Source organism: Orbicella faveolata, unplaced genomic scaffold (genome assembly GCF_042242905.1).
Source record: "Orbicella faveolata isolate gen_17 unplaced genomic scaffold, um_ofav_v1 contig_36, whole genome shotgun sequence".
NCBI classification, from domain to species: domain Eukaryota; kingdom Metazoa; phylum Cnidaria; class Anthozoa; order Scleractinia; family Merulinidae; genus Orbicella; species Orbicella faveolata.
Genome location: NW_028301565.1, coordinates 12,419,031 through 12,445,707, shown reverse-complemented (window position 1 = coordinate 12,445,707; position 26,677 = coordinate 12,419,031). Strand labels below are relative to the sequence as shown.

At 38.0% G+C, this 26,677-nt stretch overlaps 2 protein-coding genes across 2 annotated transcripts; one reads left to right on the top strand and one right to left on the bottom strand.

Annotated features, from left to right (window-relative positions):
• Nucleotides 1–1,209: 1,209 nt before the first annotated feature.
• LOC110064109 (exosome complex component RRP4-like) lies at nt 1,210–8,268 on the bottom strand. The gene is made up of 9 exons (XM_020771111.2): nt 8,042–8,268; nt 7,075–7,176; nt 6,689–6,734; nt 6,154–6,243; nt 5,891–5,956; nt 5,742–5,810; nt 5,014–5,214; nt 3,693–3,818; nt 1,210–3,520 (listed from the first exon to the last, which is right to left on the bottom strand). Exons 1-9 carry the CDS (start codon nt 8,158–8,160, stop codon nt 3,443–3,445), a joined length of 897 nt encoding a protein of 298 aa, XP_020626770.1. The 5' UTR covers nt 8,161–8,268; the 3' UTR covers nt 1,210–3,442.
• An 87-nt stretch (nt 8,269–8,355) lies between these two features.
• Nucleotides 8,356–25,943, top strand: LOC110064108 (conserved oligomeric Golgi complex subunit 7-like). Its single transcript, XM_020771110.2, has 23 exons — nt 8,356–8,549; nt 9,236–9,280; nt 10,934–10,989; nt 11,261–11,345; nt 11,668–11,757; nt 12,432–12,500; nt 12,646–12,681; nt 13,995–14,115; nt 14,405–14,487; nt 14,721–14,831; nt 15,565–15,723; nt 16,265–16,316; nt 16,435–16,562; nt 16,954–17,028; nt 17,330–17,395; nt 17,580–17,742; nt 18,258–18,467; nt 22,519–22,652; nt 23,186–23,275; nt 23,795–23,909; nt 24,416–24,550; nt 24,930–25,020; nt 25,390–25,943. The coding sequence occupies exons 1-23, from the start codon at nt 8,457–8,459 to the stop codon at nt 25,466–25,468; spliced, it is 2,286 nt and encodes a 761-aa protein (XP_020626769.1). The 5' UTR covers nt 8,356–8,456; the 3' UTR covers nt 25,469–25,943.
• Nucleotides 25,944–26,677: the final 734 nt, after the last annotated feature.

Below are 26,677 nucleotides of genomic sequence, written 5' to 3'. Positions count from 1 at the left end.
TTTATTTATTCAATTTCACTGCGATTACATAACAGAGAAAAAAAATCATAAACGATGTTACAATAAAATAATAATATTAATAATAATAATTGTAATAACCACATTAATAAAAAAAAATCTTAGTACATAACGAGGCAGTGAGGAAGACTAGAAGGGAACTGACGAACCATACGTGCTAGTCAACCCATTATGAAAATACAACAACTGCGGTTGTAGATGAAAGTGAAGAATTGCTTTTTTCATGATATATTCAAGCATTGATTTGAAGTATATATGAAATAATTCATATTTGAACTGCGGTTGCAGATGAAAGTGAAGAATGATCATCGCAGTAAATTTTTCAATTTAAGCAATTGGAAAGAAGAAGCCTGAAAAAAAATCAGGGCTTCAACGGGATTCGAACCCGTGACCTCCGCGATACCGGTGCGATGCTCTACCAACTGAGCTATGAAGCCACAAATTGGGAGCGAGGTCGATTAATTGAGTTCATATCAAGTTATTATCAAGTTAATTGAGTTCATATGAAGATATGAATTCAATTAATTGACCTCGCTCCCAACGTGTGGCTTCATAGCTCAGTTGGTAGAGCATCGCACCGGTATCGCGGTTACGGGTTCGAATCCCGTTGAAGCCCTGATTTTTTTTCAGGCTTCTTCTTTCTAATTGCTTAAATTGGAAAATTTACTGCGATGATCATTCTTCACTTTCATATTCAAGCATTATTGTCCAGTAGGCGCTAAGATTACGAAACCTTATCCACAGCCACTGTCAATAGTACATGCAGTCTATTGCCTTGATTCCTAAACACAGTATTCTTAACCGTTGATCCGGCTTTCGTTTATATGTCACAGTTTCATGAAATAAAGCATGCCGACGAGTAGTTCAAGGTTGTTGAAAGTCAAACTCAACGGTTTACAATCAAAGTGCTCTATGAGCTACAACGGTTGGCCAAGCGCCGAACTGCATTATGGGTAAAAATAACAATGTGCTTCAGTTTAGACGATCTCTCATGCTGTTCGGATCTCTGGATAGGCGACCGAAGATCACACCGGTAAATTACCCAGTGAATGATGATTGATATGGGCTACCTTGCGTAATATGGAAATTGCTCTTACCGTAAAAAATACTTACTATTTTAAGGAGGAATAAGCAATAACCAAGGCTTCTTGAACTGAAAATAATGATTCTGACAGTAAACTTTCACAAAGATATTTTCTCCGGACTTTATATCCACACCAGAAACACATTGTTGACAAATATTAGCCATCCTTTTCGTGACTTCAGTAAACCTTGCGCAGCATCTACGTCACCGTTGTGTGACGTACTCTCGAACGCTTCAGTGCGATTAATACTTTCCTTGATCAACAATTTAACCAAAAGTTTAAATTTGAAGTTATTTCAAATAAAAGTTCCATTTTTAGCCTAGAGAAGTAAAACGATATATGCGCCCGAAAACCAGTTGGAATGGGAAGTTAACAGATAATCGACCAACCTAAATACCTTGGCATAATCACTACAACCCGTAATTTAAGCTTGCTTATGCAATAATAGCCTATACGGAGAGGCCAGCTCCGCCCGAATTCGAAAGGGGTACCTTTTTCAGGCTTCAGATGTATAAAAGGGTAGGGATTTCACAAGGTGAGCTATTTGAAATGGTAAGGAAATCTGTCATTTAGTTATTTTAAAGGGCCTTTAACTAAATATTTCGAACAGACTCACCTTATGCTGTATCATTTTATTTATTAGGCACTACATAAAAATGACAAGACTTCGTTTTTTGACGATTTATTCATAATACAGACCAGTTTTGAAAGTATGTGAAAGGGCTACCTTTTTTCAATTAAAGGCATACGAAAGGGAGTACCTTTTCTGTCAATAATGGGATAAAAAAGTGTAAGAGGTTCGACCTCGGGGCGGAACCTCCCCGTATAGAACTTTGAAGAGTAGCCCTCCCTCGGGACCGAATAACCTCTCTCCGGGTGGAGTTTTGGACCAGCGAACAAGGAATTACTTATTTTTTGGTTGTCTTGATTAGTTTCTGATCTTTTTTTGTCCTTCTTTTCTCTATTTTCGGTATTTCTATAACTTTCTATCGCGCGTAAAAGGAAAAAAGTATCGGCATTATGGCTGAAGATTTCCTATTTGCCCGGTGTTAAATTTTAAGTTACTTTTCCCTATTCTTGGCTTAAACTTGCTTCTACCTTCACCGTTTCTTGGTTTTCTTGCTCTAGAAATTGCTTAACTCCCCCTTTCAAAATATAATCGTTTATCCTTGATTCGCGATATAAAGCTTACGAAGAAGTTAAATATTACAACACAATAGTGTATGTCTCTTTCGACGTTCGTATTTTTCTCTTTGATTAACCTAAACCTTTCTTTGACTTTCTTATGACTTAATTCCCTGTTCCAAATTCATTATAAAACTTACTCAACATTTAACCACGTTTCTATGCTCACCTGAATATTAACTGAAAGCATGCGCCAGATGCGTCATTCTTCTTAAAGCTACGCCTGTCAGTATTCAACTTTCATTTCGTAAATTGAAAAACTGTTTCAAAGCGAAACACGCAGCATGTAGTAAAACTAGAACAAGCCGCCACTCGCGAAGCTGTTTTGTGAGTGAAGTGATTACTTGGTGTGTTTTGGCGGGAAAAACGGGCGGGAAGCCTGCCGCCGGGTGACACAATCACAGGCATCCCAAACTCTAGGATCGATCTCCAGCCGTTTTGGGAGTCTCACAAATAAAGATGACTTGACTTGACTTGATTTACCGTACCCAAATTCGGCCAAGGGAACATGATATCGTACCTATATCAGGCCAGTGACTTGATAACGCAGGATATCAGGGCAGTAGACGCGGTTCCTGATTGGCTAGTTGCGAATTTGGACACGGTAAATGCCCCCAAGGCCCGTCCACACTACCCCGGAGAAAATTGAAAACACAGCTTTAAACCTTTTACCTTTTTATCATAATTAACAGCAAGTCTCCTCTTTAATCTATAGAGTCCTAAAGTGTGACGTCACTAAAAATAAATTTGAGAAATTATGGAATTTGGCGCCATTTTCGAATAGAGCGTCCTTAAAAAAGGGTCCTTGCCAAAAATTACCTCTTAATTTTAATTCCCAGCCGAAATATAAAGGATGAAAATTTGGTACAGCCCCATATAAATCTCTCTAATTTTGAGTCAGTTCTAAACTGAAGGAACTGAAACAAATTTTGAAGGGTTTTGTATGGGATGCTATCAAACTTTGATCCCTTATATCTCTATCGGAAATTGCAATTCAGAGCTAATTTTTGGGATGAGGGATCTTTTAGGATCCTCTATAAGAATATGACATCATATCCCATAATTTCAAAAATTTTATTTTTGTGACGTCATCACTTTAGGACTCTATACTGTGTACTGTGGTTTATATTTAAACTTAGAATAAAGATAATGATTTACAGTTCTTGTATTAGGCGTTGACGAACAGTGTCAGCAATTTCTTCTTGGATTTCAGGTTTCAGCAATTCTTTTACCTGAAAACACAAACAAACAAAGATATTAGACTTCGTATACACAGGGTAAAGGATGTGCTCCAATGAAATCGGCCTCCACTGCCTTCAGGGATTTTCCTTGTTTATCTCCATCTGTCAGTTAGGGTAAGGTTTAGTCAAAGATGCATAAACCAAACCTGACGAGGTTGCTTACCGAGTGCTTCAAAGAGGCGTCATAAGCATATTGCAATGAAGTGTTGAATAACATCACGCCATGATCTGTAAGTGTTACCACACAGTTACGAAGTCGGGCTATTATCTCACGATCTGAGTCTTGAATCTGGAACGTTCAACGTATAACGCAGGTTACATTAAATTACTACTAAGATCCATTTACACGTCTTTATTCTGTCGGTAATGATAATAATTCATGATGCTGGATTACACCAAGTAAACTTTAAAACATAAAATAAAATCAGTGGCGGAAACATTAAGCGTGAGGCTCCGTCCACACTACGCCGGTGAAAACTGAAAAAGGAGGTTTCACTCTGAAAACGTATCAAATGCTTTCCGTCCACGCTACGCCGGGGGAATTTGAAAACACAAAACTCACCGGTCATTGAGGATTTGTGTTTGAGGAAAACTCGGGTAGGTAGTCTTCTAAAAGCTCCGTTCTCAGAATTTTTTCCGTCCACATTAAAACGCAAAGCCAGTGTTTTCAAATTTCTCCGGTATGAAGAGCGTTTTCGAAAAGCTGCGCTTTCGTGACGGATTAGTGTGCACGAAGGGCCAACTCGTAGAAATAGAGCCAGCGTTTACAAATTCCTCCGGCGTAGTGTGGCCTGAGGCTTCCACTTGTGATCTTACTACAACAACAGTGAAGTCAGTAAAAAAAACAAAAAAACCAAAAAACATAAGCTGACTTTAAATGTAAACCTTGTTTAATGTTTTGGTGCAGTCTTGTTGTACTGGGATCGAACATTTTGAGATAATTTTCCAATCGAACACTTCCAGGTTATTTAGATTACACGAAAATTTGTCATTGCCTTTAGAAATGTGCACTAAACTTGTCAGAACGTATAACATTTCGAACCTGAATCTAGGTTAGTAAGTCAAGATATATATATTATGCCTCCTCTGTGTGTCTGACAGGTTTGGGAACGATTACTATTCAGGCGGAACGGCTTCAAATTTTTGACGCACACCGAAAGCAAAACAAGTCAATTTGAAATCGTTGTTAAGTCGTTAGCACGTTTCAATACACGATTTAAAATAAAAGGAAGTTTTACAGTTATAAAAGTTAAGAACACTTGGCGATTAATCATGGACCACTTTGGCAACAAAAACAACTATAAAATAGCGGGCCGTACAGTAGAATACGACCAGCTAAATTGATCAATTACAGCATGCATAGACATTGAGAAATATAGTAAAATTGTTCAACTCTTCCCTGAACTGAGATATGAAAAGAGCCAGTGAAAATTAACACTATATTCTGCTTATAATTCTAAATCCTGCTCATTATCTGTAATAACCTCTTTAGTTGCTGTATCATCATTTGCTAGCCTTTCAGTCTGGCCGTCTGCGAGTGTAGCATCTTCATTGTCCAAAGGACTAATCCAAACATAGCCATTGTTACCCAGGATAACAGTGGCCCCACAAGGAAGGTTGAGAAAATGAGTCTTACAGCGTTTTACTAAAGAAGGTGGCACTTGAACAAGACTGCCCTCTTTGAGCTGCAACAAAATGCACAGTAACATCATCATCATCATCGTCATCATCATCATCGTCATCATCATCAGTCCTTTAGACGCCAAGTGGAGCACAGGGCATCAGTTCATGTCAGTCTTTTCCAAGCTGCGAAGCTTGCTCGGAGGTAACGTTTAGACCCTAGAATACCATAAATTATGAGTTTGCAACACCAGTATGATATCAAAATAAATGGTGACAACAGAGGTGCTACTGTCTGTGAAGTGGAAGGCACAATCATCTACTAAATCATTGAACGTTACGGGAAAGAGAGGAGAGTGAGCAAGAAAAATGAAACGTCTGAAGCTATTGATGGTAGATTGTGTACAGAAGTGAAATGTTAAAAATAATCATTTGAAACTAACTATTTAATTGAGAAGTGGAACGAGATGTAAGTCAAAATTTGTTGGAGGCTGGCCACTTGGCATCTAAAGGAGTGAAGATTATTATTATGCTCTTTTTCACTATTACGTCTGTGGCATATTTTTTCGAAAATGTGTCTGTCCATACCAACCTTTCCATATTTGAGACTACGAGTGTGTAATGAAAGTGAGCCATCACTATAGACTGACTGCACTTCTGCCTGGACTGTAGTCAAGGAGAATGCTAATGAAGCTGATTGTAAATTTAAGACTCAGAGAAAAGTAGATTTCAAAAGGATACACTAATCAGGTCACCCTCTGCAAGGAAATGACGCATCATCAATTCATCCTCAGCAGATCGTCTCCTCTGTTGGAAAACAAACAGTCAAACTAAGCTGGGCCCAAGCTGAAGATTATTGTCCTCTATGATGGAAACTCATTATAAATGGGTTCTTTATTATTAGTAGTATACATCTATGGTGTACCTATGTTTCACTGTAGTGGTGGAAACTTATGAGGAAATAATTAACAGCATAAACAGGAATTAGGGAATGTGTTTTTTACCAGTTCACCACCAGGCAAATTTACTGAGGAAAGAAGCAAAACAGAGTCCAGCCTTGAAAAGGTTTCCACTTTCCATCTCTTCTGTCCAACCTTCAAAAAAATCAGTAACATGTATCACCTCTGTATAAAACTCCATTACTGCACCTTTGGTAAAAATAAAATGTTTAACAGACCAAAAAACAACAAAGAAGGTTGTAATTGCCTTCTTACAGTCATCCTTTCTCATTTACATTTACAGAATAAGCCAACAAGTATGTGAGGCACTTCTGGGCAATTTTGTAGTTTCTGCCCAAAATTGCCTCATATCCATGTTGGATTACATTGTAATGCAAATGAATAATGTTACCTGTGAAAAGGGCTATTGAAGAAAACTGACACTGATTTTGAACCAAAAACTTGCAATTAAACAATCCATGATGGCATAGCTCCTTGAAGATACAATGATTACAATCAATGCCAATTGTTGCATTGTGACCATCATTTGCTATTCTATGCAGTAGTTGGCCAATCTTTTATACTGTAGATTTCTGCTCACCTCTGTAATTCTACCAACAACAACGTCCCCCACTTCTCCATTGTACCTGTAATGTAAAACATCAACTCTACTGCAATAACCAAACCAAAATTATTTATTATAACAGTAATAGGCCTTTTGCAACAGTTGGTCAATGGCGTGCTCTTCAAGAACACACTGATTAATGCATTGGTATATGCACTGTTCCCTCTCTTCTCCCTTTACACTTGTTCAGTTCCCTTCTTTGATCTTCTGCACCTGAGTGCCTCACAGGCTGATACATGTAGTATTGTTAACAGGGGTACAGTGTGTGTTTTTCAAGGAGTATTAGCACTGAAGAGAAAGTTTATGGGGGGCCAAAGGTGCAAACCAAGGTGGCAAATCCTTTATTATAAGTGATGGTATACCTTGTTTTAAATGGTCGTACACAGATCAATTTGTTCACTCTCTCAACTACCCCAGCAACTGAAGCTATCAGTTTGTCACCATCGACATAAGTACCATGGCCCCTAAAGAGGAAAAATATCCCACCTCAGCTTGAAATCTGTACTACAGTGAAACCTCTATTGAGCAGACACCCTCGGGACCTTCCCAAGTGTCCACTTAATAGAGGGTGTCTGCTTAATAAAGGTTTATCACAATTGCACAATGTTTGTGAACAATTAACATTCAATGGTTCCTCTGTACTGTAATAAAGTTCCAGGTTTCTAAGGAAGCTATCCAGAATTCAGTTTCATCAGATTTCATTAGCAACTTTAATTTGTTTGTAATAATGCCCTTTCCGTACAGCAACGATAACACAGGTACATTTAATCGACTATTTTCAAAGACATAATCCAATGCCACATTGTCAATTCAGTCTGGTGTCTGCTTAGTAGAGGTTTTTAATAATAGAAATTAGCCAAATACAATTTATTTTAGTGTCCGTGTCTGCTTACTAGAGGTGTCCGCTGAAGAGGGGTTCGTTATAATGAGAAATATAACATGTTAATTTCGGGACCAGGGTAAGTGTCTGTTTAATAGAGGGTGTCTGCTTAATTTGGGGTCTGCTTAATAGAGGTTTCACTGTCCTTTATAACGCCTACACTTCATTCTACAATAGCCCTTCTGAAATTCAAAAGAGCAAGCTAGTTAAAGTATATCTACAGTTTTGGGAAATGTTCCTATTGAAGCTATTTGATATAAGCTTATAATTTATCCAGTTTTCCCAAATTTTGAAAATTAGAAACTGATATTATGTGGATACTGCAGATGCCATCTCGGAATTTATACAAACTAACTTAGTCTTGAAGTAACGATAAGCTCTATCTTCAATTCAAAAATTGTCAATCGCACACGGACTATTCACAGCAGCAGTTTGATGTCTTTGATTACCTCATGTATCCAGTGTCTTCTGTTATGACATCTCCAGGGGAGACAATATGCCTTGGCTCAAACCCAGCTAAAGCTGATATCCTTTTCCTTTTCTTTGGTAATCTTGCGTCCACAGACATCTTTTTTTCAGCTAAAGTGAACCTACATATGGAATGCACGCAGTTCAGCCGCCATTTTGAAACGGTTGGAGACTGGGCAAGACTGGGCAGCACTCAAGGAACAGCGGTAACTCTCTGAGCCGGGTAACCATGTGGTGTAAGCATCGCGTGGTATCAAATATCGCAAACCGACCACCGGATGACCACTATATGATCGTTATACCACGTACGTACCTGTATTTCAAAATGGCGGCAAATGTGTTGTGAGTTGGCACTATTGTTTTCTTTTATATTTTGCTTTGTTTTGTCCGAACGAAATGGACTTTTCCAAGTTCTCTGATGAGAACTTTGATGTTAAAGAGTGGGTGAATTCGGCGCTCAGAATCCGCGATGATCGAACGCCTATTGACGTAAGTTTTATGGTTTGCGACGTGTAAGCTTACTGTTGTTTATGCATGATCCATAGATTACTGCATGATGTTCAGCTGTTTGTAAGCGCATATATTGGAGATGTGCTGATCGAGTATCTTTTTGAAATGTCATTTCATGTAATCTGTTACTACGCATGGAAAATCTAACGTTTATTTTTGAGGTGGCAATGTAGTAAGTACCTTAGTTTGATTATAGACTATAAAATGAAATATGTTAGTTCTTATATATATATGAAACGACGGAAATATACACTGTATGACTTACTCTGGATACTTACTCGTCGTTGATTAAGTGCATTATGGTAAATGATTTATCATCTTGGGAAGAGGAAAAGGGCTTCTCAAAACATTACTATTCATGAAGAGGAATTGTTGAAGGGGACCTAACCTGGCTTTCGTGACAGTGTTTTAATAGTTTTTAATTGTTAAAGAAAACGTTGTTAAGACCTGCATGAAGGTTCTTGATAGTAAGTTTGAAGCATTTTCACCTACATGATTCTCACCATGATCTGCAAAAATGATCAAATGACAAAATCAGGTAGTTTCAGTTCTGAGGAAGATTGCTGTTGTCGAGAAAGATTGCATGAAGTGTTGTCTTTGAAAGTGGTTGATTAGAAGTAGTTCCTAATGAAACGTTTGAATTAGTTTAGCTATTTTTCTTTCAGGCACATGCGTCAAACTTGGTCATGAAATTACAGTTATTTATCCAGGTTTGTAAAAAAGGCCAACGTAAACTCACAAACAGATACACTGTACTGTACATGTAGTACATTCTCTTTACCTGCAGTGGCCTTGATAATGCATAAACAACAGCCTCCATTTGGCATGAAAATATGCTCGGATATATTTGTCTGCAGACATTATCTGATTTAAGAAGCAAACAGTTTCCTGAGAGCAGAGCTTGAGAAAAAACATGAACTTTGTAGAGACAGATAATGTCCAAGGACAAATATCTGAACATATTTTTAAAGTCAAATGGGGGCTATTGTGTTCATTATCCAAGAGTTACCAAGTCCCAAGACTGACTATTTAGGAAGCCATGCTATACAGTGGCGCTCATGTAATGTTAGGTTAGAGTGTGGAATTCCAGATTAAGTTGTCCAGGTTGGTGCCTAGGTCAGGGACATTGAGTTATGGGCAGGACAGTTGACTCTCTCGGTGCCTGTGTTCACTCAGGTTTATAGTTCAGGGACATTGAGTTATAGGTAGGACAGTTGACTCTCTTGGTGCCTGTGTTCAATCAGGTTTATAGGTCAGGGACATTGAGTTATGGGCAGGACAGTTGACTCTCTCGGTGCCTGTGTTCACTCAGGTTTATAGGTCAGGGACATTGAGTTATGGGCAGGACAGTTGACTCTCTTGGTGCCTGTGTTGACTCAGGTTTATAGGTCAGGGACATTGAGTTATGGGCAGGACAGTTGACTCTCTCGGTGCCTGTGTTCACTCAGGTTTATGGGTCAGGGACATTGAGTTATGGGCAGGACAGTTGTTTCTCTCGGTGCCTGTGTTCTCTCAGGTTTATAGGTCAGGGACATTGAGTTATGGGCAGGACAGTTGACTCTCTCGGTGCCTGTGTTCACTCAGGTTTATAGGTCAGGGACATTGAGTTATGGGCAGGACAGTTGACTCTCTCGGTGCCTGTGTTCACTCAGGTTTATAGGTCAGGGACATTGAGTTATGGGCAGGACAGTTGACTCTCTCGGTGCCTGTGTTGACTCAGGTTTATAGGTCAGGGACATTGAGTTATGGGCAGGACAGTTGACTCTCTCAGTGCCTGTGTTCACTCAGGTTTATGGGTCAGGGACATTGAGTTATGGGCAGGACAGTTGTTTCTCTCGGTGCCTGTGTTCTCTCAGGTTTATAGGTCAGGGACATTGAGTTATGGGCAGGACAGTTGACTCTCTCGGTGCCTGTGTTCACTCAGGTTTATAGGTTAGGGACATGGAGTTATGGGCGGGACAGTTGACTCTCTCGGTGCCTGTGTTTACTCAGGTTTATAGGTCAGGGACATTGAGTTATGGGTAGGACAGTTGACTCTCTCGGTGCCTGTGTTCACTCAGGTTTATAGGTCAGGGACATTGAGTTATGGGCAGGACAGTTGACTCTCTCAGTGCCTGTGTTTACTCAGGTTTATAAAGTAGAGGTATAAGTAACAGCATATCAAATACAGTACTAATATTGGGGTGACCCTGTAATGGACTAGCATGGAAATATTTTTATTTTCATGTTAATATTCACAAATTGGCATTCCTGATTTATATTATTTACAGTTATAAATTATAGCAATGTTGCACAATTCTGTTTTTTGTGTGATAACTTTCTTTCCTGGTATTTCAACATAAAATGTGGTACTTTATTTTTAGGAAGTTAACAATGCCTTGGAGGAAACCAGCAATCAATCAGTGAACAACATTCCAAGGTACAGTACTATTGGCACAATAGTATAAGAGAACTGTTGGAATTATTATGAGAATCAAAGAATGAAAAAAAAAATTAATAATCTTTCCCCGAGAGATGAAGTTCTTTATTCACTTTATTGATAAATATACATGTACTCTATCAAATGTTATTTAATTTTCAGTTTTTTTTAGAACAGATTGAGCCTTTAGTTAGTCATGATTACTGTAGGTCATTGAAAATTGCTTGACATTATAAATTACAATCTTAGATCACTTTTGTTCACCCATCAGAGTTCTGAGAGAGATAGAGAACATACGCCATGATGCATCGCTGCTGAAAGAACAAATGAATCTTGTGAAGGAGGACATCCGAGTGGTAATATCGAGGCTCTTGAAATTAAAAATACAATAATTTAAATGTGCTATAATATAGTAAGTAAATCATGTTTGATAAGTACTGCACACAGTGAAATCCAACTTATGTGAATTAACAGGTCTTCAACCCATGAGAGTGTCATTTTGAAATTATAATTCTGCAAACATAGGTCAGGGGGTGACGTTTTAGTGGAGGAACACTTATTCAGACTATTCCAGTCATTTATATATACATATGTACATGTACATAAACACCGTAACACTTTGTATTGTAGCTTCAACATGCTGTAGTTTTAAATAATTAATTGACTATTACTTTTAAGGTTGAAGAAAACACAGCCCAGTCAATGAAGATGTTGATGGAGATTGACACAGTGAAAACAAGAATGCAGGATGCATCAAGGGCTTTGAAGGTATAGTGTATATCCTACTGTAAACTGTTAATATACTGATCTGAATACTGTAAAATGTTAACATTAAAGTGTCCTAAGGCTTACTTCTCACTTCTCAAAAGCTGGGACTGGTGTTGTTCAGTGACCTTCTGTCCTTGTTACACTGTACAAGTCGAATAGTCAATGGTTCCAGACTTGTTAACTGGGCAAAATGGTACAGCTGTACAGATGGTAACATGATGGATGGTGACTGTTACCATCTGTACAGGTCTACAAGATGGTAACAGCCATGCTGTTGTGCTGGAGCTACAGTATAAGGGGGTGTTCCCTACACGCTTGTCAGGTCAGCTGTCACTGGGTTACAATAACAGCCCCCTTTGATAAAAAACCCTGTTGCAAGACACCACATATGTTGCCTCTAAAGGAAGATGATTCTCAAAAGCTCATAATTTAACCAATGGAAAATGATTTGCATTTCTATAGGTTTTGAGATAGTGGGGAGCTTAAAGTCATCAAGTTCGAGATGCATGTAGCAAACTTTAACTCTCTCCCAGTTAACTACCTTGACTTTGTTATTTTTTATCACCTGTTTACCCACCTTTTGAAGTATTACTGATACTAGAATGAGACCACGTTTAGGAATTAAAGGGTAAAGGGAACTTTTTGTTCAGTTCTTGATGCAATTTTACTTTTAGGAAGCAGATAACTGGACAGTGCTGTCATCTGATGTGGATAAAGTTTTTGAATCAGGGGATGTTAAGGCTGTGAGTATAAAAAATGTTGTACATGTTGTACTGCTCCTTGTACAAATTTTGGGCATTTCTGTACTTTGTTTAGGAAACCTTTCTTTGTTTTAAAACTAGTTAAAATGATAATCCTAAGTAATTGATCTTTGCCTTCCAATTTTAGATAGCAGCAAAGCTTGAAGGAATGCACAAGAGTTTGGTAAGTACATACATGTAATTATATATTCCTTGTGGTATGATTTACCTTTGGTTACATGTAGTTTTTTCCTTCTAATGGTTTAAATCCTGGGCTTGACACTAACTTTTCAACTTACTAGCCTAGTGGCTAGTGATATTTTAGATGTTACTAGCCAAAACCTTTTTTGTACTAGGCAAGCGTTGAGGTTGGCTACCTTATTACATGAAATTTTTGCAACACGTTTATTTTGCAATTTAGGGGTGCACATATTTTGTGACACTTAAATGCAGCAATTTTGCTAGAATTTTGTATTTTGAATCACTTTAACCTCACGTTTTTGAGTAACACCAAATTTATTTCCTTGGCAATGTTACTTAAACATGTCTTTGAATTTAGTAAACTGACTTTATCAAAGGTACAAATTATCGTCAAAAGTAACAAAAACGCAATGGTGGTACTGTATGTCAACAGTAACATAATGTGTTATGTTCCTGACACTTACTTATTCATGTCACTTTAATTTTGGGATTTTTTTTAAATTGTGAAATTCGCAAAATTAATGTGTCGCAAAAATTTCAGGTAGGTCCAATAAAAACAGAATTGCTATAAGACTTGAAAGCACAATGCAAGCGATTCTGTTTAATACATAATGTTGGTAATAATTATACTCTACTTAAATTAGTTTCAAAAAAGTTCCAGTTGCTGAAAAGACTTTCAGGACTCTGTTTTTCTCTGAGACTTTCTTGGAAAAATATCGAGACCCCCAAGACATCACTGTAAAAACTGTTGAGACTTCTTCACAGACAGGCGCCATAGAAATGTTTCAAAAGCAAAACAACTATCTGAACAATACTGTAAACTGTCGTTGGAAAATTCAACTGCAAACAATGGCTGGTTTAAATGTTGAAGGAAATAAATCTTTCTCATCTTATTATTTCTGTAGTGTCAAGTTTGTAAGTATGCATACAACCACAAATCACCCATGTATTGAACTATGCTAAATGAAATGTTATCCCACAATGAAATTCTGACCTTGTTTCCGAGAAAAGTATAAATTTTGTGTTTGTCGTCCTTAAAGGAGACAGAAACTAGTTCAGCCAATTTCATTTTGTCGACTAGCCAAAGTGGCTAGTGGAAATCGAAAACCTACTAGCCAAAACTAAATTTCTACTAGTCTGTGGCTAGTTGGCTACCGTTAGTGTCAAGCCCTGGAATCTCTATACTGGAATATTTCTACACTATTAAGTGCAAGTTTATAGTACAAGTTTGACTGTTAGACATCACAGTCATGCAATAAATGTCCAAGTAGTTTACTTATCTCTTTTTATTAATAGACTGTCTTACAAGATGTCCCTGATTATGCTCAGAGGCGTCGACTCCTTGAAGGACTGAAGAACCGGCTGGAGGCACTTCTAAGTCCTAAGATCGTGTCTGCTTTTAATAATCATTCTCTTGGTAAAGATAATGTCTTTAAAAAGCATCATATGTATTGTATTGTATGATGTAGGTTTTTTCTAAGGGCTCACAGGGTACATTGTATCCTTCTCAGGAAAAAATGTTAATTATTGAGTTTTGTTAGTTTCTTGCTTTGGCTGAAATGCAGCTTGGTGTGTTTGAAGTATCTGTAGTTTTGAAAGCTTTTCTTCATATGGATCAAAATTAATAAATCATATAATTTGCTTGTGATTTTACATGTGCCATGATATTAATGCATGCTCCAAGTTCCTTTATTACTTTGTTGCAGATGACACCAAAGAATATGTTAAAATATTTTCAAACATTGAAAGGCTGGATCAGCTTCAGAATTATTACATCAGATGCCACAAGGTTAGCTATAGTGGTAACTCAACATTGAATTATCAGTTTCTAATAATTAAAATCATGACAAACATATAGTATTATGTTGCAGTTTCATTTATAAACATTTTCTAAGTTGCCCAGTCATGTTTATTACAATAAATTGTTTATTGCAGTGTGTAATGTAAACAAAAGCAAAGAAAAACAGTACTTCCAAGCAGTGCTATAGGTTGATAATTTATCTGCAAACTCTAAATCGACAGACGAAACTCCAAAAGACTTGGAATGAAGTTCGTGTTGAGGATCCAAATAAATCAATGCTGGAGTGGCTATCAACATTCTATGATGTTATCCTTTCCACCTGGCACACAGAGGTACACTGTGAACAAGACTATCAATGAATCTTGTTCTACTGAATAGTTGTTTAAAAATCCAAGAACAAGTCAGACTTAAATGATTTTGGACTGTGGATCATACAGTAGTTTGCGTGAATATGGCATGGTTTACACATGTTATTTATTTGGTTTAGGATATGGAAAACTGAACGTTTTTAATTCAGATAACCGCCTAATTTATACAAAAGTGTGGTGGTTGTGCTCTATGCTAATTACATGTTTGTGCATGCTGTGCAATAGGTGCTTGTGCGAAGGTGTGACATATTTACATGGTGTAACACACACCAAGTGCACACTTGGGTTGACATTGATGTAATCAACTATGCTACCAAGTATGTGACTAAAATGAAAGCAAAATTTTCCTACTGTGGCCAAATCAAGTTTAATGAACCTATACTTACTGTGTAAACCAGGAATAACAGAACAGTAGCATGTCATTAACCACCTACCATTAAAATCTTCCATCTGAAAAACTAGTTGTTATCCGTAGAAAATCATACTGAAATCCAACTGTAATTTACATGTTGAGATGTAGCTCCTATAAAATCTCCACCATAAGGCAAGCTGATCATAATATTTGTTTATACATCATTAGTCAATAGTGAGAACATGCTACAAATATTTGTACACCAAACTAGTGATAGACAAACAACAAAATGCGAATCACTGGTTGAGCTATTTCTAGTAATCTCTAAGTATACATTTTTTACAGGTGACATGGTGTGGGCAAGTCTTTAATGAGCCTGGAACTGTGCTGTGCACACTCATTAGCCAAACACTTGCTCACTTAGACCCATCTCTGTCATCATGTATCACAGAGTTTATAAAGAATGAGTCCAATATCATAGGAAAACTGATTGCGCTGAGACAGGTGAGAGTGCTTCATCATCACATTTTCCTACTTAACCTCTTAGTCGCAGCTGGGACATAAGGCTGCAATCATACCCTGCCACTGAACCCTGTGCCATGCCTTAGCCTGTGCTGTCCCATCTATTCCAGCTCCTTCAACACCATCTTCTGCCAGGTGGTTTTTGGCCTGACTCTCTTTCTTCTCCCAGTTGGGGTCCACCCCAAGGCAACTTTGGTTATCTCTTTATGAGCATCCTCAGTACATGACCAAACCATCGTAATGTGCGATCCTTAATCTCAAGGGACATTTAAATTCCTACTGTCTGTCTTGCTACACAGTTCCTCATTAGAGATCTTGTAACATGTAGGCAAGTAAATTATTACAGGAAGGTTGACATTTTCCACAATAGCTGCCTACATGTACACAATTTGTGAAGAAAATAATGTTTTAATTTCTCATGATGTGTAGTGTGTTGTTGGCTGTGTTGTAGCCAAAGATCTTGTCATTTATCTAGTAAAACCAGTCATAAACTTATCATATTAAACTTCTATTTCCTTGTCAGGTAACTTTACGCTTTGCTCATGGTTTGGAAAAAGCAGTCTTGCAGCAACAAGGTACAGTACAAAACATTGTTTTTCTGTTCTGTTCTTTATCACCTGCAGTAGAACTCCCATCTAGAGTTTTCCGTGAAAACAGAAAATTGATTATATCTTTATTTTCCTGTGACACCAGACAAATGTAGTGTGCATGCTGTGAATACGCTGGTTGATGCAGTCTACTCACCTTACATTCCATACTTGTTGGATTACCCCACACTACAACAGACATACCTCGTGGAGCAGTTACAAGCAACACGGCTGGTAAACTTCTTTTGCGACCATTTTCATTTTCATTTTCATTTTTCATTTCTGCCATCTCAATAATTCAATAATTTCAATTGTTAAAAAATGCAAATCCAATGCACTTTATAAATGTAATTGACTGTATTGTTTATATGCCTCTGTGTCAGTCCTTGTTATTAAGGACACTTGGATTGTGCTTTGGTGCCAAGGATTTTTTATTCGGGATCAGATTTTTTTAGCATAATTTATGTTATTATTGTCAAGCACTTTTAACACAAGCCTTTGGCTGGCATGTGGAGATTGTACAAGCACTCCTCACATTACTAAAATAGAAAAATTAATTTACTTGGTACTTGCTTTTAACCATATGGCTTGTCTTATGTTTTTTGTGTTTCTTTGCAACACACAGCACACAGATGGCTTCATGGAGACTGCCGGCTTCATGGCTGAATCTGTAGAGAAAATATTTCACCTTGCTGAACAGGTAAGTCAGGTGCTCATCAGCGGTAATCTGTAAATCAGTCCTACTTCTTAAATATATAGCTATCAAATTTCCAAAGTATGTGTAATAACAGTAATTTTTGAATGCTTCCTTATAGTTTGGTTCTATACTGCCAAAATTGAGTTTGTCCTGGGGATCCAATGATGTTCTACTTTGTTGCTCACAAACATTTGCTTTTAGCATATGCCTTGGATCAGGATGTTACACACTGCACATGTATTTCTGTATGTAATTTAGTTGCAGAACTTTTATAAGTATTAGGTATTTATTTTCTTTTCTTTAGGCAGTTGATTATTGTGTGGAGCTCACTGATGGTTATGCTGTACATGGTCTCTGTCATGTCTTGGAGGTGAGAACCCCTCCAGCTTCTCTGGCAACCTACTGTAGTATAATATTGACAGTAGCAAACTTACATGAAGTCTCATTGTAGCTAAGGAAAAATTGACCCAAAGACTGTGAAGTGTAGTATTCTGTATACACTGTATGACATATTGACAAAAGTTGTGGTTGAAGTCACTCTTGTCTACATGCAGGAGTTCTTTGGTGCATATGCAGGACGTATGGATGAGTGCATTTCAAGTTTAAGAAAAGAATGTTCCCTTGATTTGGATGTTAAAGTAGACATCCAACCAAGTGAAGAATTCAGGGAAGACTGGACGATGTTTCAGAACGCATTCCATCTAATTCAAATTTGTGGTAAGCCACTTGTTTCTGCTTTTAATTGTACTAGGTTGTGTCCCTATGTGGTTGATAGAGAATGCCAATGTAAAGCACAGATGGAAGAAATACCTGAAAAAATTAGGAAATTGAATTGTTATGTTCATATTTATTTTGTTCTTGCTTGGTGTCTGAATAATATTTTGAACAGAGCTGTTTTAAATTAAAATAATTAAGCAAACATGTTATTTATCATAAACAGAAACCTCTGCATGGGTAGTCTAGATAATTCCCTTTAAGAAGAACTGTAATCCATTTAAGTCCATTGCCTACTTACAGTGCATGTAGTGACCCTTCAGTTTTTTTCTTTATTTTGATCTGCCTCCAAATGGAGCTAGGTAGTACAAGTTCACACTTGTAATATCGGATCCCCCTAATGTCACTGTCTTTTATTTTGAGCTAAATGTTCGTGTAATTGAAAGTATTCAAACTGAAGGTGTTTTCATCTCACAGATTGCTCAGCATTAAAATGTTCTTCCAATTTTTTTGGGCAGGTGATTTACTGATAAAGATGGAAAACCTGGATAAAAGATTACTTGCTGCAATTCTAAGTTGTACAGAGGACACTGACAGCCCTGATACTGATGCGATCAAAGAAAAGACTTCTACTCCCTTGAGACCATTTCATTGGTACAATTATCTGCAGAAAGAAAGACCTGCTGAGTTTAGTGCATTGAATGAATTAGTCCAGAAGCTTCAAACAGGTAATTTGCACTACAGTTCTTCTGTAGTTAAAACAACATTTAGATTCTAGTACAGGTATAATTATGTCCCAATCCAAATCCTACTGGTAGTCATCCTGTGGTTTGATAAACCAGCTGATTAGTTGTTCTGCATCTTATTATTTTTATTTTGTTAAAGCTAAATACATGTAAGTGTTCTTCAAAGGTAATGCAACATATATTCCAGTCCTGGATGAAATAAAAGTCCATTCCAGGTCACACCCAGCTTTGTGTTAGGCTTACTTACAGTTAAATTATCTTCAAGATTGTGTGAATGTAAATTACAATGTCCTGTCTAGAAAAAACCCTGACCAGGGTTTCATGATGTCTTGATCCAGAAATCATTACTAACAACTGTAATACCACACAACCTAGAGTGGAATGCCATCACTCCAGCTACTAACTAACCCCTGATTCTAAACTAAAACCATAAGGAATTCTTAGACTAGCAAACCACTCTGTGACTGCAATTATCATAAGGGTAACATGGAAGCCCTTAGGCTAGTCATGCCCTAATACTAAAAAGGCTGCATACCAGAGTATATTGACTATATTATGATATTCTTGTATATCCTGCTCCATACTCCTGTGTTATATAATCCCTGCTCCTGTGTTGTATATTCTCCTCCCTGCCCATGTGCTCCATATTCTACTCCATACTGCTCTATTATATATTCTGATCCCTACTCCTCTGATATATATTCTGCTCCCTGCTCCTGTATTATTTATTCTGTTCTCTGCTCCTGTGTTACATATTCTCCTTCCTGCCCATGTGTTACATATTCTGCTCCATACTCCTATGTTGTATATTCTGCTCCCTACTCCTGTGTTATATATTCCGCTCCCTACTCCTGTGTTATATCTTCTGCTCCTTGCTCCTGTGTTAAATATACAGCTCCCTGCTCCTGTGGTGAACATTCTGCTCCCCACTCCTGTGATATATATTCTGTTCCCTGCTCCTGTGTTATATATTCTGCTCCCTACTCCAGACCTGTGATATATATTCTGCTCTCTGCTCCTGTGTTATTTATTCTGTTCCCTGCTCCTGTGTTATATATTCTGCTTCACGCTTCTGTGTGATATATTCTGCTCCCTACTCCTATGTTATATATTCTGTTCCCTGCTCCTGTGTTATATTTTCTATTCCCAGCCCCTGTGTTATATTGTCTGCTTCCTGCTCCCGTGTTATATATTCTGTTCCCTACTCCTGTGCTATATATTCTGTTCCCTGTTCCTGTGTTATATATTCTGCTCCCTGTTCCTGTGTTATATATTCTGCTCTTTGCTCCTGTGTTATGTATTCTGTTCCCTGCTCCTGTGTTATATATTCTGCTTCCTGGTCCTGTGTTGCATATCCTGCACCCTGCTCCTGTCTTATATATTCTGCTCCCTGCTCCTGCCTTATATATTCTGTTCCCTGCTCCTGTCTTGTGTATTGAGCTCCCTGCTCCTGTGTTATATATTCTGCTCCCTCTCCTTGTAATATTTTCTGTTCCCTGCTGCTGTGTTATATATTCTGCTCCCTTCTCCTGTGATGTATATTCTGTTCCCTGCTCCTGTGTTGTGCTCCTTGGTCCTGTGTTTTATATTCTATTCCCTGCTCCTATGTTATATATTCTGCTCCCATTCCTTTTTAATATTTTCTTTTCCCTGCTATTGTGTTATAAATTTTGTGTTATAAATTATCCCCCTACTCCTGTGTTATTTATTCTTCTTCCTGCTCCTTTGTTATACATTCTTCTCCCTGCTCCTGGGTTATACATTCTGCTCCCTGCTCTTGTTTGATATATTTCTTCCTTCTCCTGTGTTATACATTCTGCTTTCTACTCCTGTGTTATATATTTTCCTTCCTGCTCCTGTGTTTTACATTCTGCTGTCTACTCCTGTGTTATACATTCTGCTCCCTGCTCCTGTTTGATAGATTTCTTTTTTCTCCTGTGTTATACATTCTGCTTTCTACTCCTGTGTCATATATTTTCCTTCCTGCTCCTATGTTTTACATTCCCCTCCCTACTCCTGTGTTATACATTCTGCTCCCTGCTCCTGTTTGATATATTTCTTCCTTCTCCTGTGTTATACCTTCTGCTCCCTGCTCCTGTTTGATACATTTCTTCCTTCTCCTGTGTTATACATTCTGCTCCCTACTCCTTTGTCATATATTCTCCTTCCTGCATCTGTGTTTTACATTCCCCTACCTACTCCTGTGTTATACATTCTGCTCCCTACTCCTGTGTTTTATATTCTGCTCCCTACTCCTGTGTTATATATTTTGTTCCCTACCCCTGTGTTACATATTCTCCTTCCTACTCCTGTGAGATATATATTCTGCTCCCTACTCCTGTGTTGTATATTCTGCTCCCTACTCCTGTGTCATATATTTTGTTCCCTACTCCTGTGTTACATATTCTCCTTCCTGCTCCTGTGATATATATTCTGCTCCCTACTCCTGTGTTTTATATTCTGCTCCCTACTCCTGTGTTTTATATTCTGCTCCCTACTCCTGTGTCATATATTTTGTACCCTACCCCTGTATTACATATTCTCCTTCCTACTCCTGTGATATATATTCTGCTCCCTACTCCTGTGTTATATATTTTGTTCCCTACTCCTGTGTTACATATTCTCCTTCCTGCTCCTGTGATATATATTCTGCTCCCTACTCCTGTGTTTTATATTCTGCTCCCTACTCCTGTGTTTTATATTCTGCTCCCTACTCCTGTGTCATATATTTTGTTCCCTACCCCTGTATTACATATTCTCCTTCCTACTCCTGTGATATATATTCTGCTCCCTACTCCTGTGTTTCATATTCTGCTCCCTACTCCTGTGTCATATATTTTGTTCCCTACCCCTGTGTTACATATTCTCCTTCCTACTCCTGTGATATATATTCTGCTCCCTACCCCTGTGTTTTATATTCTGCTCCCTACTCCTGTGTCATATATTTTGTTCCCTACCCCTGTGTTACATATTCTCCTTCCTACTCCTGTGATATATATTCTGCTCCCTACTCCTGTGTTTTATATTCTGCTCCCTACTCCTGTGTCATATATTTTGTTCCCTACCCCTGTGTTACATATTCTCCTTCCTACTCCTGTGATATATATTCTGCTCCCTACTCCTGTGTTATATATTCTGCTCCCTACTCCTGTGTCATATATTTTGTTCCCTGCTCCTGTGTTACATATTCTCCTTCCTGCTCCTGTGTTTTATATTCTGCTCCCTACTCCTGTGTTATATATTTTGTTCCCTACCCCTGTGTTACATATTCTCCTTCCTGCTACTGTGTTTTATATTCTGCTCCCTACTCCTGTGTTATATATTCTGCTCCCTGCTCTTGTGTTATGTATTCTCCTTCCTGCTACTGTGTTTTATATTCTGCTCCCTGCTCCTGTGTTATGTATTCTCCTTCCTGCTACTGCGTTTTATATTCTGCTCCCTGCTCCTGTGTTATGTATTCTCCTTCCTGCTCCTGTGTTTTATATTCTGCTTCTTGCTCCTGTGTTATATATTCTGCTCCCTGCTTCTGTGTTATATATTCTGATTCCTGCTCCTGTGTTATATATTCTGCTCCCTGCTCCTGTGTTATTCATTCTGCTTCCTGCTCCTGTTTTATATATTCTTCTCCTTGTTTCTGTGTTATATACTCTGCTCCCTGCTCCTGTGTAATCTTACATATATCGCTTCCTGGTCCTGTGTTATATATTCTGCTCCCTGCCCCTGTGTTTTATATTATTCTCTGTTAGTATTGTTATACATTGCTTCCTGCTTTTGTGTTATGTATTATGCTCTTTGTTCCTGTGTTGTATATTGTGCTCCATACTCCTTCTTCGGATTGCGCCATCACTATGATATTCATTAAGCGTTATTATTGTATTATATTCCCATCAATGTGTCACATGAATACTTTTGCATTCTTGGTGAAAATATTTATACTAGTTTTTCAACTTTTTTTTGTGGTATACCAAGGAATATTCTAGTTGTCACTTATTCGTTTTTTTGGTTATACTTACCATTGTGTATTGTTGTTTAGCTGGTGAATCTGCTGTAGTCCTCTCCAGTGTTTCTGAGCAGCTTCAGGCCCTTAACGAGCGAGTACACACTTTTGCTTTTGACATTGTGTTCATCCAAATAAGGCAACAGCTAGCTCAGACTCCTAAACTGCAGGTAATATCTGGTTAAAGTGTCACTGGGTTTTTTTTATGCTCAGTATTTTGTTAGCAGCAGTTTTTTTCCAATTTCGTTGCATTTAAAGCGTTTTAATTTTTTTGACGTTTTATCACTTCTCTGTTGCTTGGTAAGCGAGAGAAATATTATGTGATGTTTTTAATTTATCATTTATGTTCTTAGTTAATTCTTTTTAATTAAGTCGTAGTCAATTATATTAATATATTAATTATGTTCTTAATATTATTAAAAGGAGATAAACTAGAAAGGGATAACCTCTTTTATCTCTTTTTAACTTTTTCGTTGAAATTGTGAATAAGCAGTTATTATTATTATTGTTATTACTATTACTATTACTATTAATATTATTCTTATTATTATTATGATGATGATGATGATTTATTATGATGGTTTTGATTTTAGGGTACATGTTCACTTGTTTATAGCGCTCAACTGTACTTGTTTGCCAGTTAAGAACGTTTTAAGATCTCTTTGTCCTTCTTAGTTTTAAAAGTCTGTGGTATGTTTTCCAGGTTTGGTCTGCTAAGTCACCTGAGTCAGGAGCGGCATTAAGTGATGAACTGCCCACCTTCAGTTTGTCTCCTTTAGGCTACATTACCCACGTGAGTATGTCTATATCCGTGCTCCACATTAGATCATTGGCTATGATTCATGGTGTAGCGGTGTTCTTATGTGGGTAAGGTGTAAAGCCAATAACAGTGTACACGTGCGAGTTTGGATGCAACATCTCTTTGTAGCTTAAAGCCAAGAAATAAGAGAAATCCGTGAAATAATTTAGACTGAGGACACAAGGTTGATTAGGTAACACCGCTCGTTAGAATAGGCGGCTTTCCAGTGATTCTGGTTTCTATGTTATTTGTCTTTGCTGCATCATCTTGTCTCATCGCGCCTCTAGTTGCATAAGGTGGTAAGTTTGCTGCATGGAGATTGATAATAGTCTTAATAAACGCTTTTAACGTACAGTCCGAGCAGTCTTCACGTATCAATGGCTATCATATGGAAACCAAACTAATCGTGAACTAGCTTACGCTAGTCTGCCCCCTACGCTTGCCACTGTTACAGCAATTGACAATATGATTAGTTTGGTAAAGCAATCCTCTCGATTTCTTTGTTATCATTAGATTGGTGATTACCTTCTGACTCTCCCTCAACAACTCGAGCCGTTCATAACGCAAGAGAATCCTGCACTAGAGGCTGCCATGAAAGCAGGGAACCTGCCCTTCCCGGATCTGCAAGGTATGGCTGTAAGAAAGTTTGGAATTTTGTACAAACTGACTACCAGTAACTTGTATTTTCCCCCAGTGAATGACGTGGTAAATTTGTTGTTGAAAAGGATAATCTAGGGTTGATAAAAAATTAACAGGTTCACTGTAAACTGTTTGAAAATTGTATAGAAAAGAGGAAGCATTATTTAAATCTTCTTATCTTGAACGTTAATTCGCGTAACAGGACAAGCCATTTTTTAATGAGAAACTGGAGTGTAAGAACCCGAAAATAACATTGCTGAAATAATCGCTTCCTCGTAACTAGAAAGATTTGTGGGCATTTGAACTCTTGACTATGAACGCAACTTGCCTGTGAGAGATAGAGGGGATTAAAAAGAAGTATTTTGATGACCTTGGATAGTACAGGACAGAGTAGAATGGAGAAATATCGTTGGTGGCTTATGCTCCGGGAGGAGTAACGGGCCAAAGTAAGTAAGTATTTTGATAGCAGTAGTTATTTGTTTTTGGGGTCTGCAGATGAAGATGAGCACCACCCTGGGACTTACTGGATTGGGTCTATCGCCCGTGGAACCATGCACGCTTACACAGAGAGTATCCTACGGATCCATGAGCTGACTCCCTACTCCACTCAACAGCTATTGGCTGATATAGGTGAGTTGATATCTGGCGGCTCAAAAATCTAGAGAAAACTACCAGTAATTCACTCCACGGCTATTCGCCACACGGCGAGGTGCAGGAAGTTGAAAATCGACCTTCAAAAGAGTGGATAAATAATAGCAAATTAGTAAAAAGCCATTGGCCGAAGTTTTCCCATCCCGTTCCAAAAGCGCAGGAAACCTGTGGGCAAGTAACCTGTGACGTCTGCTATCCAGCTCTAAAAGATCGGGAAAATAGTTGCTACCTACTTTCGTGGGGTTTGAGCTCTGCGACATCCGTGCTGAAGAGGAGAGGAAAATGGCTTAAAGCGAATGATGCATTTTAGATCATGCTGATATCTAATGAGATTGTTACGTTGTTACTGTTTTGCCAGATTACTTCTGCAACGTATTGGAAGCACTTGAAGTGACACCAAGTCAGACGTTGACGCACATCAATGAGCTACTCAAAGCATCGGCTGATAAGTAAGTTAATATGTCAGCTAGTGGGTTAGCTGACTGTTTAACCGGCTGGCCCAACGAGCAGAGAGTCTGTTTTTCAATTGGTCTGCCTGCCTGCCTGCCTGCCTGCCTGCCTGCCTGCCTACCTGTCTTTCTGTCTTTCTGTCCACCTGTCTATTTGTCTGTCTGTCTGTCTGTCTGTCTGTCTGTCTGTCTGTCTGTCTATATATGGCTGAAATGCTACTGACGTGTAGGCTAGAAGAAGGGACTGATTTGCCTTTCAGTTAAGATAACAGTGTCAAAAAGATCGCGATCTTCTATCGAGCCTTGTTTTAGTCATTACTAAATACTTCCTTGACTCATAATACTGACTTCATTTCATTTCTTCTTCAGATTCCATGACGTTGCCACTGATCTTGGTGTGGAGGATCGAATCACCATGACAATCGTCGGAATAAGAAGCATTCACTAAGTTTTATCGTCAATCAAATAGCGGTTTTAATAAACAATGATAGGTTCCTAAATTCTCTTAACCTGAAAAAAGAATTCCTAATAGCAGTTATGAGAATTTTAAGGCCGATCTTGGGAGTGAATTGGATTCACTTGCAGATTCAATTGTACAGTTGAATATGACATTCTGTTTGAATGATAAACGGCTGTCGTAAACCATAGTGCATGGCAAGAATGGCTTGATATATCTTGCTAAAGTTGTCCAAACTTACTTTCTTTTATTTGTAGATTAATTTATAAATTGAAAAAGTGGAAGAAGAAATAGCGAAATTGTCTTTTTATATCATATTATCCCTACAGTTGAAAATATTTTGTAGTCTATGGATCAACTTATAACTGACCGGGATGGAAAATGTGGAAGAAATAGGCGTATTTATTTGTGAAATCCGAGAAAAGTTGTTGAACTGCAGTCCAATAAATTCAATAGACGACAGAAAGTTATCGTCATTGTTTACTATTTGTTTGATATTAGTCGATAATAACTGCGAGAAAGAGTCGCTCTTTTCACTCTGAGGGATCCATACTTACTATTTTCGTTGCCTTCATTGGTGGTGTTGTTGTTGTTGAACATTGTTGTTGTTTTTGTGTATTAGCCCGCGTATGAGAGGGCTTGCAGTTGGACGTCCCGTCCAAACTTGAAAAACTTTTTTTAGCGGATATTATGTGATGTAAGAAATTTCACCTATAAACTGCAATCAACCTGGTATTTGTCTATTTTAAAAAAAATTAAAAACAGCACCTCTTTCCGAATCTCGTGCGAGCGCGCACCGAGCGGCTGCTGTTTTCAATCCTTTTCTTTTAATTATTTTCTCAACTTTACTGCAGCATCATTCAACTCTTGTTTTGGTCGTTTCTGCACATTTTTCATCTTTCCTTTACCTATTTCGCTTTTCAATCTATTCTTCACGTTGTGCTGAATCTTTCCACCACGCTTACTATGGCTTTATGTCTTCTGTAGATGACTATGCTTCTGCTAATGATTTAAAATTTTTACAAACATTTTTAGATACTTACCAACAAGTTCGCGGATCTTCGTTCTCCGCACATGACGATCGCATTCCTAATCTCCATTTGTTGCAAAAAAGAAACTGTTCAAAGCTGTGAAGTTAGTTTTTGACTCAAACTTTAAAACAGCAACTTCTATTCCCTGCGCTCCTCGAGTTTTCAACTT